The sequence below is a fragment of the Saccostrea echinata genome, unplaced genomic scaffold (assembly GCF_033153115.1).
Source record: "Saccostrea echinata isolate AGI-Se365-2 ecotype Australia unplaced genomic scaffold, CSIRO_AGI_Sech_v1 ptg000014l, whole genome shotgun sequence".
In the NCBI taxonomy this organism is placed as follows: domain Eukaryota; kingdom Metazoa; phylum Mollusca; class Bivalvia; order Ostreida; family Ostreidae; genus Saccostrea; species Saccostrea echinata.
Genome location: NW_026889763.1, coordinates 14219176 through 14238904, shown reverse-complemented (window position 1 = coordinate 14238904; position 19729 = coordinate 14219176). Strand labels below are relative to the sequence as shown.

The 19729-nt window shown below is 32.6% G+C and overlaps 2 protein-coding genes across 2 annotated transcripts in view; one reads left to right on the top strand and one right to left on the bottom strand.

Annotated features, from left to right (window-relative positions):
* The window catches only part of LOC133187253 (CUB and sushi domain-containing protein 3-like), a 134237-nt gene that overhangs the window by 26567 nt on the left and 87941 nt on the right, over nt 1–19729 (bottom strand). The window lies entirely within an intron of this gene.
* LOC133187252 (uncharacterized) lies at nt 15958–19254 on the top strand. The gene is made up of 3 exons (XM_061322608.1): nt 15958–16043; nt 17172–17316; nt 19075–19254. Exons 1-3 carry the CDS (start codon nt 15984–15986, stop codon nt 19191–19193), a joined length of 324 nt encoding a protein of 107 aa, XP_061178592.1. The 5' UTR covers nt 15958–15983; the 3' UTR covers nt 19194–19254.

The window sequence follows — 19729 nt, the reverse complement described above, 5'->3', positions numbered from 1 at the left end:
TCTCTTGATCATGACAATTGTTTAGGTTAAACCTTTAAGTTTGAATTTTTTTTCAGTCAAATATTAAAAAGAAAAACTATCGCAACATCTCAATATTCCTATACCCATCTTTTTGTATGATTAATCTTAATTATGACTACCTTACTTTGAAAGAAAATATTATGTTCCGCATTATGTATAGCATTGAAAAATTAAATACATTGACATACAATATCGTTTTATAAATTCTGATCAATTAATATTTTTATGAAATGTATTGAGTGTGTCATTCAAAATGAATATATAGAAAAAAAATATGTCGTTCTTACTTACATTTGTCATTTGTAATCTAATGCCGCTTTTATACAGTGGGATACGTTTTGCTTTGGTAGTGAATATCAATTGCAGTATCGTTTCAATGTTAAATGAACACATCCGTATTTAACCTTACTATGCTTCCAATGGTATACGAGGGGTGATCAAAAAGTTCGCGAACTATCTCTTTATTTACAAAACGACAGTTCAGATCAGAATGAAGTTTGCCACACAAATAGTCATCATATGTTCTATAAATAGCAGATGTTATATAATGTTTTGCTCCATGTTTGTGACGTCAAAATGTGAAAATGACTTCAACATGTAGGCGACTTGTGACAAAAAAAGGTTGACTCAGTCGTCGTACTCGAGCAATGAACGGCTGTAAAGTTTAACGCATATCTTGGAAATTCCTTTGCAGTAGAATATGATAATTTGTACAAGGCTTATGACGACAAAAGACTTACCAGAAAATCAATCATTAATTGGATTGGTTGTTTTAGTGAAGGCAGGGAGATGGTTAAAAATGATGTTTGTTCTGTTGCCCAGCGAAAGAAAACCGGGGAAAAGATGTGTCCTTAGTTGAGCAATTTGTTATGAAAGATTGCCAAGTGACAATTAGAAAAATAGATGAATATCTTAACAATGATATAGTTATTAAATCCCTTAAATATCGTTTACTTTAGACTTTAAACATATGAGATATGATAAAAAGAAGGCATCCATACTTTATCCGCATCGGATAAACAACGATCCCGATACAGAGGACTCGGGTTGTGCTGGTCACCATGCTCATTCTGGGAAGGGATATCCTTATCAACCTATCCTACTGCCGAGATGTGGCCATTTCTGACAGATGGACTGTTCTTGTTATAAAAAATAACTTGCATGGTAAAAAATATGGGAAGTTTTATCTGAAAATTTCGTTGGTTGATATAATGAAAATATATTTTCTAAATTTCGACCAACGGGCGGAGAACAAACCTTATCAAATGAAGAAAATCGCAGATTCTTTATGGGGAATGGATTTAAATTCGCTAATTTACAGTGCTATATCGGAAACACTGAGCTAAAAACTCTATGGGAAGTGTTAATGTTGAGGCAGGTTAAATGAAATTGAGAATTAAAAAAAGAGTGCAATGTCCCTTAATGTAATACCAATCTAAGTAAGGTAAAATGTGATGGAACTGACTGGTCGGGCCAGAACTATCTTCGTGAGGTTTAAAGAGTCTGTTCTGGGCAACATTGATAATCACAAAAACCAGCTTGTATTCTGCAGTTGAAGAATCTACGTATGAACTTGCTTTAGCTTCTTCAAATAGTCCATTTACAAAATTTAAGGAAACAGAATAAAGTTTAGTACGAATGTGATAAAAACCAAATTGTTATTGACGTGAGGCAGAAGTGAATCAAAAGAGACGTCATGTATATTTGGTTTATTGTAAGATAGATGTCCATGACGTTTATCACGACATCACGTTTATCATAAAGCTTGGTTGTTAGATTACCATTAACGTCTTCTTCTAGTAAAAATATCCAGATATGAAACAAATGTGTCAGACTCTGTGGTATCTTTTATTTCAAGCTCACTGGGATATATAGTGTTGACATATGAATTGAAATAACTATTGTTAATTGATAACCCGTCTTCGATATATCTAAATGTGGAACCACTGAACTAATTTCAACCAATTTTGGCATCAAGGGTTTATGAGTGAAGAGTAACAAAAACTGTAAATTTCAGGGTCTTTATCTCCCTAGGGTCTGAGAACTGGGGCTTAAACCATCAACATTAATTCAATCTGCACAAAACTTCTTTACTCATGACATCAAGCTGTAAAACTGTTGGTATGATTGTAATGAGCAATGAGCCCTCTACCCAAATTGTGAAATTCATGGCCCCAGGGTTATTGGATGTGGAGTTTGGGTAGGATTCTATTGATAATACTTAGGGATGTCAACGAATATTCGAACATTCGAATATTCATTCGATGAGTTGATATTCGAATATGAATTTAAGATTCGAATATTCGGTGTTTTTCAAATTTCATAAAAAGAAATATACTGGGAATAATAAATTTTGATCAGAATAGTGCTGGAATTTATTACCCCTGTTTCATTTACTAGCGATCAATTTCGATCGCCTGATTTCTGTCACTAATTTCTTATATAGATCTACTAAATTATTTTGTTTTGAGTAAGGTGTTAAATAATTATACAATAATGCTTTATGTACAATACAAAAGGTACTTTCATAGTTTTTATGAGTTAAATACGATTTGATCTAGAATCGAGGACAACAAATTAAAAACCTTTTTTGAAAGTCTAAAAGACGTGAAGAGTATACTTATCAAAACAAATATAATTGATCATTCAAATGAATTTCCGATACAATTAGTCTGTAATTAATATTGTAAAGGGCTCAATTTCAGAATAAATGTGTAAATTACTTGATTATCTCGGGTTTTACATAATCCTGAATTTTATATTCATTATCGGGAAATTAGTTCATTACCTAGGAAGACTGTCTATGGAAATGTTTGTTTATACTTTGTAAAACATTGTTCAAAGATTATAATTATCATAGCTCTGATTAGTCTAATAATTGTGATTAATTACACGTATTGAAATCTGAACAGTATACGACTATCTTGCCTGTGGTAAGACGACTGGTTCCTCAGTTGGAGCTACTATAAATACACATGCATTGTTAGGAATGTAGCTAAAGTAAAACGCCTCTGTATCGTATAGTGGTTTATTGAAACTCTAAAATTATTATCTACATAACGTCGTAGTAACCTTTGTGACGTCACACCTTTATGATGTCATAGTTCAGTAAAAGTCATTTACATAATCATGATCAATCAAGGTAAATAAGAAAGGTACATGTACTAATATCCATATTTCACAACATTCTCCGGCCCACAAAAGTGTCCATATTTCACAACATTCTCCGACCCACAAAAGTGTCCATATTTCACAACATTCTCCGACCCACTAAAGTACGAATTGAGAAAGTCATTGGACAGAGAAATAAAAGGCGGTTTTTAAATGAAAATGCAAAATGTGCTTTACAAAAGTTATTCACAATGTGACATGAGAAATATCACCCTTTCACTTGGTTCAAGCTTGGATTCACTCTATGTCTTTGGGTTTGGTATCATCATGTACTTGAACAAAGTCTCCAATAAATGTTGGGTAGCTTGATGTTGTGTACTGAAAGCTTTGTTTGCTGTTAAATGGTTCAACTCAGATTTGAAGTTCTCTTTGTCTTTATCTGCATATGCATTTTGATGCTCGAGGTACTCCTTGGTGAAAGCATTCTCTTTGGCTTGAATTTCCTCCTTAAGTTGATCAATCTGTTGATCCATAATGTTCACCTTCCTTTTCATCTCTATGATCTCTGCATCCTGAAACTCGACGAGGTTCATGCTGTATGTGTTTTTGTCATCTCCAAAAGCCTCTTTCAGGTTCTGTTGTTGCCTGATTTTGGTGTCATCCTCAGAAATCTTCTTGTAGTCAAGAATCTGCATGCCATGAACTTTGTTATCTTTCATGTTATTCTGAGTTAGATTGTTGGCCTCATTAATGTAGTGGTCTCGTTCCTTTTCCAGCCGGTAGATGATATTCATCTTCTCCTGAGTCTCCTCTCTGTAATTCTGAATGTTTTGCTTCAAGTTTTTTTTTATCAACTTCAGCTTCTTTGCTGCCTCTAACTCTCTCTTCAAACCAGAAATGTGATCCGTAAAAGTTTCTCTCTGCTGTTCTACATCTGAATGATTTTTGTCTCTCGCTTGCTGAAGTTTCCTCTGAAGTGTCTCTCTCGATATGTTGAGCCGCTGTATCTCCTGTTTGAGCTTATTAACTTCAACTTCTTTTTTCTTTAACTCTGTTACTTGAGCTTGGTTCTCAACAGTCAACTGATTTGTAGCAATTAACTGTGCATCAAATTTGGACTGAAGTTTTGCAAATCGGGTTTGTAAAAACTTAACATCATTCATAGTTCTCTCATTCAAAATCTTCTGTTCTTTTATCTGCTGTTCTAATTTAGCGATGTCACTTTTAGAGCTCTCTAGGTGGCCCTGTAGATTTTTGATTTCTCTCGTCTTGGCAACCAGTTCAGCCTTTGCTTGTAATGTAGGGGTAATCAGCTTTTTGTTTTTGACTACGTCATGAGCAGTGCACAAACTTGTATGATGACGTCTTTTACAAATTTTACAATTAAATCTAGATTGGCAATCTGCAACACGATGTCTGCCTAAACAGTTAAAGCACAGCTTGTCCCGTTTGACAATTTTCATACGATCGTTGTGTTTTTTATATCTCGTACAGCCATAAGAATAATGCGACTCTTTGCAAAATGCACAGCAAACTTGATGTTTCTGAGGACTGTAATTGTGTTGTACTTTCTCATCACTGGATTTTGAGTGTATGTAGAAAATAGCTGTAGCACTTTCTTCTGTTGTGTCCATATGTGTTCCAGCTTCTAAAATGTCACGTTCCCTGTAAAGACTATTCCTCAAGTCACCTAGTAACCAACCAGTAGAGCCATGTTCACGTGCCAGATTTTTGCGCAATTCACTGGGTAATTTGTTGAGAATAATAGGTACAAGAAGTGAACCATATGTATCCTGAGCTTGACCAAAGGATTCTAGTCCCCTGATATATGTCTCCACTTGATCATGAAAATTACGCAGACTTGTGAGATTATTCTTAGGAGCAGGTAGATCTAAAAGTGCTTGCATGTAGGACTGAACTATCTTGTGTTTTTTTTCCAAACCTTTCATGTAGGAGCTCAATTGCTCTGTTGTAATTTGCATGGGTAAGTGCAAATCCTGCAATGGTGTTTGATGCCTCTCCTTCTACTAAAGATTTTAAGTAATTAAACGTTTGTACTTCAGTTAACGTGTTGTTGCTATGAATAGCTGAATCGAATGAATCCCAGAATGACTGGCATTCTAATATGTTTCCCTCAATTATAGGCAAGTTGAGTTTTGGTAGTTTATGAAAGCTAGTACTGCTACTCCAATTGGAATTTGGATGAAAGTTTGTGAAGGACTGATGACCTCAGGAATCTTCACTGAAACTATGTGATGATTGACCATTCTCTCTGACTTGTGAATTCTCGTTGTGATCTGAGTAACTGTTGGCAGTTGCATTTAAACTTGATCTTTGCAATACCAGATGCTTCTTAAATTTCCGCAACTTAGAATTTAGATTCAAATTGTACTCATCTGTATCTAGTATTTCTTTCTCAATATCCTCCTCTGCTGTGTCTGCTAAAATTTTGTCATCAAGACCTTTAAGAACATCTTGCTTCTCTTTTATTGACTCCAGTATTGTTTCAATATCCTCTGTATCTGTGTTTTCCTCTTCCAGTCTTTTCAAAAGTCTAGTTACTGCACTTTTTTGTCCTGCTCGGACTGCCTTGAGTTTAGAAATCATTACTCCCCTTTGGTCACGGCACCAGTGTTAAGAATGTAGCTGAAGTAAAACACCTCTGTATCGTATAGTGGTTTATTGAAACTCTAAAATTGTTATCTACATAACGTCGTAGTAACCTTTGTGACGTCACACCTTTATGATGTCATAGTTCAGTAAAAGTCATTACATAATCATGATCAATCAAGGTAAATAAGAAAAGTACATGTACTAATGTCCATATTTCACAACATTCTCCGGCCCACAAAAGTGTCCATATTTCACAAGATGCATCATTTGTTAAAATTATACTTTTCTACATTTAAATCAATTATTTACTTCAAACATTGACAATATCAAATGGTTTTCCTTTTTTTACACCTACAAAAATCTTCATACAATTTTATTTCCAATATAAGAATACCTACGCTAAACCTTTCACGAGAGTAGGATGATGCATATTGAAAATATACTAGATTTTATTTATTTTATCGAATATTCGAATATATTCGAAGACTTTCATTGAATATTCGAATATGAATTATTGACAAAATTGACATCCCTAATTATACTGTGAAAATGCATAAATTCTTTAAAAAGTTTTTTGTCTCCCTTTGTATATTGTGGGATCATATTGTTCATGGGGGACCAATATTCGTGGATTTCTTCGGTATCCCTTACCCACGACTTTATATTCCAACGAACAATCGTTCTGTAAACATTTTTGTTTATTTATAGTTTTAATGATAAAAATGAGACAAAGGTTCCTTTTTTATATATAAAATGTTATTCAAAGGCATGGGGAGGCCAAAATAAGAGGAAGTGGGGGGTAGGGGTGGCGGTGGGGGTTAAGGAATATTTTGCAGCACTATTGCTTGGATTAGTCTTTATGGTGATAGTGACAAATGGGAGTGAATTAGCTCTGACAAGTACTGGTAGGGAAATAAATCTATGTTCTTATTTGCTGAATACAAGATTTACTGTTTTCTTGATCCCCGGCCTTCCTATTTTCTAGTGTACTTTATTTTATTGAAACTGCTATGGATCCTTACAGTGTTGTATTATACTCAGGAGACCGTTAAGGCCCAGGACCCTTTTGTTGTATTTATTGACATTTCTCTTCTACTCAAATGATAATGGCGAGATTTTGGAAAACCCTTTCTTAGTTAATTTCCGTTATTGTTTTTTAAATACGAGATTCATATTTAAACTTAAGCAGATAATAATGGTGAGAATTTTTCCATGTTTTTATGAAAAATAAAAATACATATTACTCTCTCTCTCTCTCTCTCTCTCTCTCTCTCTCTCTCTCTCTCTCTCTCTCTCTCTCTATATATATATATATATATATATATATATAGTGTAATTGTAATCTGGTAATCGAATTGGAACCAAACTGACCATGTCCTCCTTTAAAATATGGAGAAAACAAACAGTATTCAAGCTCAAAATTCATCAAAACAATACAAATCGGGAGCAAACACGGATCTCCAAAAACAACAGAGTGGGATCAGGTGCCATGGAGGAGTGAGTATCACCTGCCGACCGGTCCCACACGCTGTGTGCTCCTTGTCATGATCGGGAAATATTTACATTTGCAAATGTTTTCTTTTATATAACACTATTTAAAGCAACACGTATCTATATCCGTATAAATACAGGTTCCTCGCGTCATAAACGTTCGACGTAATTTCTGTGACGTCATAAAAGGTCGACGCGCAATCAACAGATCAAACTCGTGCCGTTGAGTTTGAAAAAATAAAACATTTCACGCGTTAAAGTTATAATATATAATATGAATAAGTCAGAAATGTAAATATAAGTAATAAGGTATCATTTTAAAACATCTATCAGCATATAAATACGGGTTGGTAGAGATCAAATTTACCATAAAGCCCTTCGGGCTTTATGGAATTTGATCTCGTGACCAACCCGTATTTATATCCCGATAGATGTTTAAAAATGATACCTTATTTCTTAAATAACAGGAAAATCCGTCGACAATTCAGTGTGTAAATAATGGCCCAACCTTATGAAAAACGTCAATCAGCATATGACTTAATGATAGATTGTAGTTACTGACAAGGTCATTGTATTGTTCATAGAACGTACGAAATGTTGATTTCAAACAAGACTTTTTATACTCGTGTTTAATTAACCTGTTTGTCAATAACCTACCTCTTTTTAGAAATTGTTCTGACGTAGAGCATGTTCTTGCGTATCGAATGAACTGAGAGATAAACACACCATATGCAGATGATCAGGTAAGGGGAGTTCACGATTTAAAAGTTAAATTCATCACGTTTATCATCAAGCTTTATTGTTAGATTATCATTAACGTCTTTTCCTGGTAAAATATCCAAATATGAAACAGATTTGTCAGACTCCGTGGTTTCTTTCATTTCAAGCTCACTGGGATATATCGTGTCGACATATGAATGGAAATAATTATTGTTAATTGATATTACGTCGTCGATATATCTAAATGTCGAGTTGAAGGCCACGGCAAGAGATTTTTATCATGTATATGAATAAATTCTGCTTCAGATGAATACAAAAATAGGTCTGCTAACAACAGGGCGCAATTGGTATTATATTTTGTATATTTCTAATTAAGTATATCCCACATATCTTAAAGCAGTTATATCATTAGATTTCTTACCTTATTTTAGAGATATTGATTGACAAATATTATGCCCTACAGTATCTAAGTGGAATTTTAATTCTCCATGTTTCCGGGCTCATTACTCTGTCCATAATGGGATTTTTTAAGCATAGATAAAAAAATATGCAAGTGGGCATGTATCTTTTAAAATATTTCAAAGTATTTATATGGTTTAAAATTCAAAGAAGAAAGTTTCTTCTATCACATTGCATGTGGATAGGGAAAATTACGTTCTTTTCAGACAACTTAAACAACAAAAAACATAATTTACAAAAAATTCTATCATTCAATATTTTTAAATTTACATTAAAATGCAAGTCCCGCAAATTATTAACAGTAAAAATTTCGAATGCATCTGAAGCTGACCTCAATATTGCATAGGGCATCGTTAAAGAGAGCATAAGTATGACAAAAACGAAGTAAGATATACCTATATAAGATTTCCGTCATCAGCCATGCAAAAATAATTTTTGTGTTCCCTGTTTCTCAAAATATTTCGTCATATACTAATTATGACCTGTTTTCACATAAAAATACCGCCCCTGTATTCACCGAGTATGATCTTGCTGTACTAACAGAACGTGTATGACGTCACCGACTTGTTGGACGCGCAGTTTAGGGAAACGGAGGAGTGGATCTATCTTTTTTCATAATTTGTTAAAGTTTACAAGAATGATAAAACTTTTTTTATATAAGATTGTAATTAAGTTAAAACAAATTGTCAAAAATTTATACAAGAACTGAACGTTTTGCACTTATATAAACGTAGTTTAACAGAGTCATATGACCATGTGTCCTTCTTCCCGTTAAATTCCGAATTTATGTGCCAAAATAATCGTGAAATTGTCAAGGGGCTTGGACAGTGTGTTCCCAGTTCTCAATGTATAGTGTGAGATGTCAGAAAATAAGAAGGTATATAATCACTTGTTTCTAGATCACAAATAGAAAACAGCAATTAGAGGTATGCTAAAAATGTGCACAATAATTTAAAACATTTTTTTTATATCTTCAATCAGTCTTTACACTTAGTCTACTCCTACAACTTACCTATAGATTTTGCTACAGAAAAAAGTTTTGCATAAATATATGTTTTTCAAAGTTCATAGTTCAAAGTTAATGCGGAAATCTTAATTCCGGTGTAAATACGCATGATTATTTCCATAGATCAATGACTGGGGGTCATTTTTCAACGTCGAAATGTTTCCTCCAAAAACACACCTTCTCAACAACATGTGTACTGATATACTTTAAATCTTCCATGAAAATTCCCTACCCAAAGTGTAGATTTATAGAGTGATAATGAGTTAGGTTTTGTCATTTCATTTTCTGTCAGAATAAATTTTACAAATTCCCCGTGAGGGCTCAAAAGATGAATCAGGTGGTTTTGTTCGTCTGAAACAAGAATGTTGTAATGGTGATCACACTCTATATCACCTGGATTAAAGTTTTGCACCATATTCTGTCCATTGTAGACAGCTTTTAAATAACCAGCCAATGACAGAATAACTATTTCACCTGATTCTCTTGTTTTCATATTCACAACACATATGTCATTGTTATTATTTTGCTTGATTCTGGTCGGACCCGTAAGTAGTCTCTTCTGACCGTCCTCGAAATTATACTCATGGATGACATCACCTGTTAACGTAATATGCCTCACTAGACGTTTGCTGTGTGTGTCTAATTTAAAAGGATCAGAAGATTCGTTGTCCCTTAAAGTAACCAGCAGTCCACCCATTACTGACTGACAGATTCCTTTTGGGAACAGCGGGTCTGTTTTTACGACGATAGAGACAGAGTCCTCTTTGGACAAACAGCAAATTGATTTTAGCAGATCATCTGTGAAATATACATCTTTATCTTCGCTCACACACAGATCATGACAATGAATCTCAAGTTTGTTTTTTCTCTCAACTACTTTGTTGACTCTGTCAAGGTACTTTGACCCCGGCTTATGGACGCCTATGTAACATTCGTCGTTATTAATTGCTTCTAGAATAATATTGTCTCCATTTTTCTCCCGGTATTGAAATGATTTTATTTCAGTAACATAAATATTCTTCATTAGAATGAAAGTTTCTCCACAGATATCTTCCAATAAATCATCGGTGATTTTTCCTTGTATGTATTTAAATGAATAATTACAGGCCTCTACATTAATCTTCATATTAAAAAGTAAGTTCTCTGATGTAAAAAATTAAATCGTAATCAGAGAGGGTAGTATAGTTTTCCTCTAAAAAATTCATATCTTCAACGAGATTTCTTTTTCTCATTTCTAAGTTAAACTTTATATACTCCATTTTTTCATTGATTTCGCTCCATTCGCTCTCTAGTTTCTCCTGATGAAAATTTTTAATTTTTTCTAATTTTTCAATTGTAGCATCAAAATGGCTTCTAAGTTTCCCAGTCTCTGATTCATATTGACTCCGATTGTCTTTCATCTGTTTGGAAGTTTGTTTTCAATTTCTGCACGAATTCCTAGTAGTTTATCCCTTGTTTTCTTTTGGATAAATGTAAGAGATAGGATATCCCAGTTATGATTTTTATGGTCTGATTTAGCACATTCAGTACAAAAAATTCATCACAGTCCTCACAGATCATTTTAAAAAGTAAACGATGTTTTTCGCATGAATGTTGGATGTTCACCTGGGCTGAGTCTACAGCTGTCAGTTCCATTTTCAGTAAGAAAAAATAACGTTGACATCCGTTATTTGTTTTTCAGTCTTATTAAGTCAGATGATACTCATAATCAAGTCATCTAATCGTCCTTAGTTTACAGTCATATGATATCTAAGTTTCACACATAATACGCAATAGAAAATAACCTTTAAGTATGGATTAGAGAAACTGATATATTTATCGAAATTCTTCACAAAATATAAATAATCATTTCATGGAAGACAAGAAGACCTATGTTGACCGATCATGTATTGATGAAGCCTAGTTATACGGTGTATTTTGAAGTCAGATTTGTTGTAAAAGCAATCATCTAGCAAATGCTTATAGTATGACAACTGCCAGACAAAATACGAGCCAACGAAAGGTTGTATTACAAACAAGATCATTATAACTAACGTAGAATTTGCAAGAAGCTTTCTTTAAACTGGGTTGTTGTAACATCTTAATCCATAACCTATTAATTGCTCGTAATATTTGTCAGTAACTTGCCTTGGTTTAAAAATTGATTGAATTCAGAGCGTACTCTTGCATATCAAATAAGTTGGAAATCATTAACATCATAACTAGTTGATATTAGAAATATTACTATATAAACTAGGAAATTTGACGACGGAAAAGCTAAAGCCATCCATTTCGTCATATTTTGGTTATTAGGTAGCCATTATTGTCTATCCACTAGTTACTGACTGGCAGATTCCCTTTTTGAACAGTTGGTTTGAGATAGAATTCATTTTGTACATACAAGTACGGACGAATCATTTGCAATCTGCGATACACTATCTGCTATCCAGACACCTTTTTGTTTTCAGTGATCAAAATTCTAATTAGTTTTAATTTTTTTCTCTTCATCTAGTTTGATGGAACCGTCAGGTAACTATGATTGTATAGACAACTAGACGAATTCTCGTTACCAAAGGCTTCTAGAATATAATTGTCTTTTCTCTTCCTCTGGTATTAGAATTAACTTGTTTTAGTACCAGAAATATTTCCACAGACAACATTCAGTAAACTATCATTGATTTTTCCTTTCCTGTATCTCATTAAATATTCAGAGTTCTCTTGATTCTTATTATTTTCAGAAAATTTTGTCAGTTTTCTGTAGTTATAAATCAAGTTGAAATCAGGCATGGTAGTGTCTTTATTTTTCTCCAGAAATCCCAACATTTCTTCTAGTTGTTTTTTCCTTTTTTCTAGCATATTATTTTCAAGATTCAATTTTTTAAAAACATTTCGTTGAAATTACTTTCGAGATTTTTTTCAAGCCGATCTCTGATTTCAAGCAAACTTGCTTTTAAATCATCAAAATGCTCCTGGAGTTTCTTAATTTCTGATTCATATTTAGCTTTATTGTCTTAAGCTTTTTCAATTCCTTCATCAATTTCCGATAGTTTCTTATCTTTGTTATTCTTGACAAATTTCATGAGCTGGCTCCTCCTCTTGCTAGCCGTTGTGGATAGGACATCCCAGTTATGATCTTCATGGTCAGACCTAGCACATTTAGAACAAATAAATTCATCACAGGTCTCACAAAACATACTAAGTAACATTTTATGTTCATCGCAGTTTGGAATGCATTCCTCATCAGGGAATCTGGTAGAGCTTGTAAGTTCATTTGCGGCCATTTTCTATTGAGCGAAGTACAGATAACGATCACTAAAACTAACGTTGTATCTTGTATTGAACATTCAAATGGAAAGGTGAATATAACAAACAGTGATCAACCTCAAACTGATAAAATCAGATGACACTGGTTATGACACCTGCTAATCTTTTTTGTTCACAATTATGTTGTGTCTTAGGTGTTATCAATGCATATGTACCAGATAATACTAAGTAACCCACACTGGCACTGATATTGAACGTATTACACAAATTAATTCTTTAAGTTTTTACATTGAAAAATTAATTCAGATATAAAAAAAATTATACTTGTAATGCACTTGAAATGCATCTCCAATTTTTTGACATGCAAAGAATGAAAAAGGTGAAGATATGAACGGAGTGCAATGTGAAAAAAAATGCAAACATGCGGGTATGTTGAGGCTGCATTCAAATTTTCTTCTTGCCAATACGCTGTATGATATGAACTTCAGAGATACTGTAAATAATGTTTTATTCGCCAGAACTTTAGTTTCGTTTATAATTAATTACACTAGACCATCTGCTCGCGAAAATTCGATTCTTGCGTTTATTTGTTTAAGTAAAGATAACATAGCATAAAAATTAGGGATGTCAATTTTGTCAATAATTCATATTCGAATATTCAATGAAAGTATTCGAATATATTCGAATATTCGATAAAATAAATAAAATCTGTTTTATTTTAAATATGCATCATCCTATTCTCGTAGGTATACTTATATAGGAAGTAAAATTGTATGAAGACTTTTGTAGGTGTACAATAAGAAATTCCATTTGATATTTGTCAATATTTGAAATAAATGATTGATTTAAATGTAGAAAAGTATAATTCTAACAAATGAAACGTGTATTTATAGTTGCCCCACCTGAGGAACCAGTCGTCTCACAAAAGGCAATATAGCCGTAACGGTATACTGTTCAGATTTCAATACGTGTAATAAATTACAATTATCTGCCTGATAAGAGATATGATTATAATCTTTGATACAATGTAAACAAATATTTCCATAGACAATTTTCCTAGGTAATTAACTGTTTTCCCGATAATGAATATAAATTATGTACAACCCGAGATAATCAAGTAATTTACACATTTATTCTGAAATTACGCCCTTTACAATATTAATTACAGATTAATTCTAACGATCATTCATTCAATGATCAATTAATTTTATTTTGATAAGTATACTCTTCACGCCTTTTATTCTTAGATTTCATTTGTTGTCCTCGATTCTAGATCCGATCGTATCTATAACTAATAAAAGCTATGAAAGGATGTTTTGTATTATGCATAAAGCATTATTGTACAATTCTTTACAACACCTTACTCAAAACCAAATACATGTAATTTAGAAGATTTATAAGATATGAAAGTAGTGAAAGAAATCAGTCGATCGAAATTGATCGCTAGTAAATTAAACAGGGATAATCCCAGCACTGTTCTAATCAAAATTTATTAATCACAGTACATCTTTTTATGAAATCTGAAAAACACAGAATATTCGAATCTTAAATTCATATTCGAATATCAACTCATCGAATGAATATTCGAATGTTCGAATATTCGTTGCCATCCCTAATAAAAATTCAATTCGAGAAAATCATGTCCCGATTTTAAAGACCAAATGGCAATCTCGCGATATAAAGGTCTCGCGAACATTTGGTGATATACAGTAATAATTTATTAATATCTATATTTAAAGTTTAATTTCAAGTCCAAGAAATAAATGAAATCAATCAAAAACATAATATAAACTAAGAAATTAAAGATTAAGAATCAGGTACGCTGATTTATACTTATCATGTATTCTTATAATGAACACATGCAGTGTTTTGAAATCCCGATCAGTTTTTTTCTGTCGTTCTAACAACAAAGATGCAAAAGTTCAACACTACGCTGCATACTTTGAAAAATAATTTTTGTTTGTATCGAAAGTTTGTATTCTATAGTACTTGGAAAGTGGTGCTAGAATCCTGTGGGAATCATTTAGTTAACATGAATTGATGACGATTAGCAAAATTATCCATAATTTTTGGAGATGCATTTCAATATTGATGAAAATTTGAATGAAAATGAGTAAATTCAAAAATAGAACATTTTATTTATTATATATATATATATATATATATATATATATATATATATATATATATATATATATATATATATATATATATATATATATATATATATATATGTATGTATTTTTGTATATAAAGCACTAAAAACCAACAACACCAACAACACTGTCTATCCTAAGTGTCGGATCTATTAAGTAGATACAAGGTCACGGATGGAATTTTATATAAAGCACTAAAAAATGACCAACGACACGAACAATAAAAATTGTCAAATTTTCGGGACAACCCTTCCTCGGGACAAAAAAAAAAGTTTAAGAAGTCATAAAAACAAAGGAAACAGAGAAACAAAATCAACTGGCTAAGTTTCCAAGATGAAAGCAAGTGTAATTTTTTTTAGCATTTCGATTGTTAAATTATTATCAATAAAAAAAACCCCCATAGGACATTCATGAAATGTACCAATGTACTTTGATATAGAGTTAATACCACGAATGGGAAGAATTTTTAAAATGTATTTTTAACAAAATCATTTTAGTTATGATCTTTATTTAAAAATTGTTATTTAAATTACAAAAGTAATTGTTAATACATGCATTACGAAATCAGAGGAACAATACGATGCTAAAAGAGGAAATTTGATCCATGTTCACTGTTACCTGAATCAGAGCCATGAAAATAAATCAAAAAGACTAGTGCTTAGCGTGCGTATTAACAGTGCCAATAATAAATTAAATCTTAGAAAGATTTATTGCGTTTTTTAAAACATGTGCACAGTTTGCTTTATTTGAACAAAACATTAAACAAACTGCTCAATTGAAAGTGACGACCAATAAACAATTCAGATCTTACTCAAATGACAAAGTAACTCATTGCCAAAACACTAGGACAGAAGCTGGAGAGCCATCAATAGTTTTTTTTTTAAATGAGCACATGTGTTGCCTGAAGAAATTATGGAATAACTATACTATTCTTCAGATTCAAGTATTTGGCATCAAAGGACTTGAATGTAGCAGATATATAGCATACAATTCGATTTTTATGTATATATAGAGCAAAATTGGGCGATGAATATTGTTGAGATTTTAGGTAAGTGCAGATTCAATAATACCTTGCAAAATTTTCTCTCATCATCAAATTACTTATTCTATGAAAACTGTTTAAAGATATTACATCAAATTTTTAAGCTCAATAGAAGGTCATTATGAAGGTTGTAATTGTCCTGATCGCCTGTTTGTTCCAAGGATCTGTCAATTCCTCAAAGGTAAGATCTATATTAAATCACTAGGATATTCATTTTATGAATGTAATATATCATTAGAAATTAGGAATATAAATTTTGAAATCGTTCACAAGAAATAGAGATTTACTGCGGTAATGTCGAAATCTTCATGAACAAAGCACTTTTCCCACATCCCTCATTGTCCCTAACAAAAAACTTCTTGCTTTCCAAATGATTTTTTTTCTCTGCAGGGATTAATAAAAAAGATATTATGAAGATATAGAAAATTTGTTTTGTTCATCCTTTTGAGATTCATATTTTAAACATATCAAAAACGTATAGTGACTTATTAGATGATATGAAAAAAGAATAGGGATTCGTACAGAAAACAAAGAAGTCAGTCATTTCTTTTGCGCGAAAATTGGCACATATTTCAAAGATCGCGAATGAAATAAATTATGATCTGCAGATGACGATCATAGATAACATTCTGGTGAAGTTCCGTTCCGTGTGTACTTTTAGATAAAGATTCAATCTCCAAGAAAAGGGAATCAGTTTTTTTTTATTATTGGCACTGTAACCACTGGTTAATGACCTGAATTAATATCAAATCTCTTTACTCTCTTTGATTAGAAAACTTAAATGCAGCCATTTCAACTCTAGAGCAAATAAATATCGCTACAATCCCTTAAATATGAGTATATCTTTTAATATTTGGCATATACTGACGATATGTAAAATTAATTTACTGGCAAAATGTTGAATAACTGATACATTCGTTGAAATTAGATGTGTACATTTCTACGTGTTCTCAGAAAAAAATGAAATGGTAAGGAGTATTAGTGCTTCTGCATTTGAAATTACATTTTCAAGCATCTGCTTCAGATACTGGAAATATTTTTGTCCTCCGCATTGTGAAAATGCGGGGACATAAAATCTCATTTCCTTCATAAAATAATACTTAAAAAAGAAAACAGTATATGATAAATGCATAACACATTAAAATAATAGACCCAAATGTTAAAATAATAAATTCATAGAATTGTGGTCTTTCGCTTTCGGGGTATTATAGTTTAAGGTTCAATGATCTGTTCAAGGATCAATGATAGTTTATTATAACTGTTTTTTCCTTAAGCAATGCCACGTACGATATAATACGTATTATTTCAGGAGGAAGATGTACGTTTGTCTTGTAACTTTGGTTCCTACGACTCGGACTCGAATGCAAAAATTGATCGAGATGAGTTTTTGGAGGCAACTATCGGATACAACAAACATGACCCTAAAAAAGTGTTTGCACGTCTTGATATGAACAGTATGTATTATACGTAGAAACAGAATTGTGGCATTTTTTCATTCATTACAATTTAAACGTATGTACTTACGAAATATTGTGATATTATATACAGGGTGATTTTAGTTGTTGGGTGCACATCAAAGAGATATGCAAGAAATAAAGAAGATAAACGCAACATTTTTGAAATATCTGCGTACAAACTTCTAATAAACGATACGTAATGTCCATGTTATTTGTTTCATAAAATCTCATAATGCTTTGCAATTTATTCAAATTTCTTTGTTGTATAAATAAACATTGGATGTTGCAATACATAACATGTATAAATTGTCTTTAGCTTATGTTAACTTCAAAGAAGGAAGGATGTAAGAGATGATTAAAAAAATAATGTAGATTTATATTTTATTATGAAATATTTTTCGGACGTTTGAAGAGAAAAGGCTAGAAATAATTTTCTAATATTGAGATCAGTTTTGACATTTTGCATTGACAATAAAATTTAAAAAATATCCGATTCACAAGAGGCTCATGGGCCACATTGCTCATATGAGTCACTATCACCTTTCTGTTCTTCATCAGCAGATTATTTTTTATTTATATCTTCCTTTGCAAAAAAATTGCTAGCCCATTGTAGCCTCTCCCTACCCCCTGGGGGTCATGGGGGTCATGATTAATCAACATTACATGATATTTACATATCAATATAACTTATCATTGTCTTGCTGTTATTTTGAAGAAGATTTTTCAAGATTTTTCCTATATATTCCTATGTAAAATGTTGATCCTTCGTTGTGGTCCCACCTCTCTCGGGGGTCCTGATTGGAACCATCTTGGATCTACACTACCTGTAAATGCTTCTATACAAATATGGCTAATTATGGCTTTGCTGTTCTTGAGAAGATATAATTGTCTTTTTTAAATACATGTACTCCTTTGTAAGCAATTGTGGCCTCTCCCCTCTCCCGGAGTGTCATGATTTAATCAAACTTGAATCACACTACCTAATGATGTTTCCATATCAATATGACAAATCATGGCTTTGCTGTTCCTGGAAAAAATATTTTAAAGATTTTTCCCTATATAATCCTATGTAAACTTTGATCCTTCGTTGTGGTCCCACCCTACCCACGGGTGATTTGCACCAGCTTGAATCTACAGTAGCTGAAGATGCTTAGAAGAAAGTATGATTACATGTAATCGTAGCTTTGTTGTTATCGAGAAGACGATTTTTAAAAGTTTTTCCTATATATTCAAACGTAAAATTTTGATCCCTCATTGTAGCCCCTCTCTATCCCTTGGGGTCATGATTGAAACAAACTGAATCTACACCATGTCAGGAAGCTTTCATATAAATTAAATCTTTTTCTGGTTCTTCAGAGGAAGACTTTTAACTGACTCCAAAAAATTTTCATTATTTCTTAATTATCTTCCTTTGGAGGAAGATGATGCCCTTCATTAAAACAAAATGAGTTCCCGTTACCCAAGGATACTCTGTGCCAAGTCTGGTTAAAATTGGCCAGGTGTATCCGGAGAAGAAGTTTAATATGTGAAAAGTTTACAACGACAATGACATTGACAGCGCCATCGACAACATCGACAGACAACGGACGTATTCTGAAAAGCTCACTTGCGCCTTCTTCTTAGGTGAGCTAAAACTACATCGATTTAACATATGACTTCTATTTATCCATTCGTTATAAAAATATGTGAAAGTATAATGCATTTTTAAAACTGATTATATTTTCATATTATCATTTATTCATATTTTACTTACAGAAAATGGAGAAGTTGATTACTCCGAATTTGTAAAAATGTCACCAGCTCTTCAGAAAGATGGTGTCTTTGGTCATTGTAGGCGACGCTGGTGTAACGGTTGTACTTTTTGGAAAAAATGAAGACGCTAGAATGAACATGTTAATGCTACTGTGATTATTAAATCAGCTGCAATTCACATGATTTCAGAATTGTCTTTTTTTGAATAATGAAACAAAAGATTAGTTGAAACATCCTAACGAAAGTATATTGCATGAAAGTCGACTCATTAGTGTAGCTAGGCACAAAATGAAGTACATGCTCAATATAGCATGGGGTATGCTGGGGGCCACCCTGAGGTCCCAATGGGTACAGGGCAAAGCCCTGGTGGGGGCCCAGGGGGCAAACCCCCCGGAAGCTCCTGGATTAAGATGATTCACACACTAATAAAATCATTAAAGAAATTGAAGAAAATATTATTTGGATACTGTTTTTGGAATAAGACACACAAAACAGCACAAATAATCGAAGAGAGCGTATTAAATTTTATTAAAATTCTTTTAACTTGAAATAAAGGCTTCATAGTTTAGAAACATCTATCAACTAAAGTATTTCATTTTTTTATAGTCCGTATAAAATGTTTCGCTTATATTTTTGCGGAAGTTTAGAAAGGTAAGAA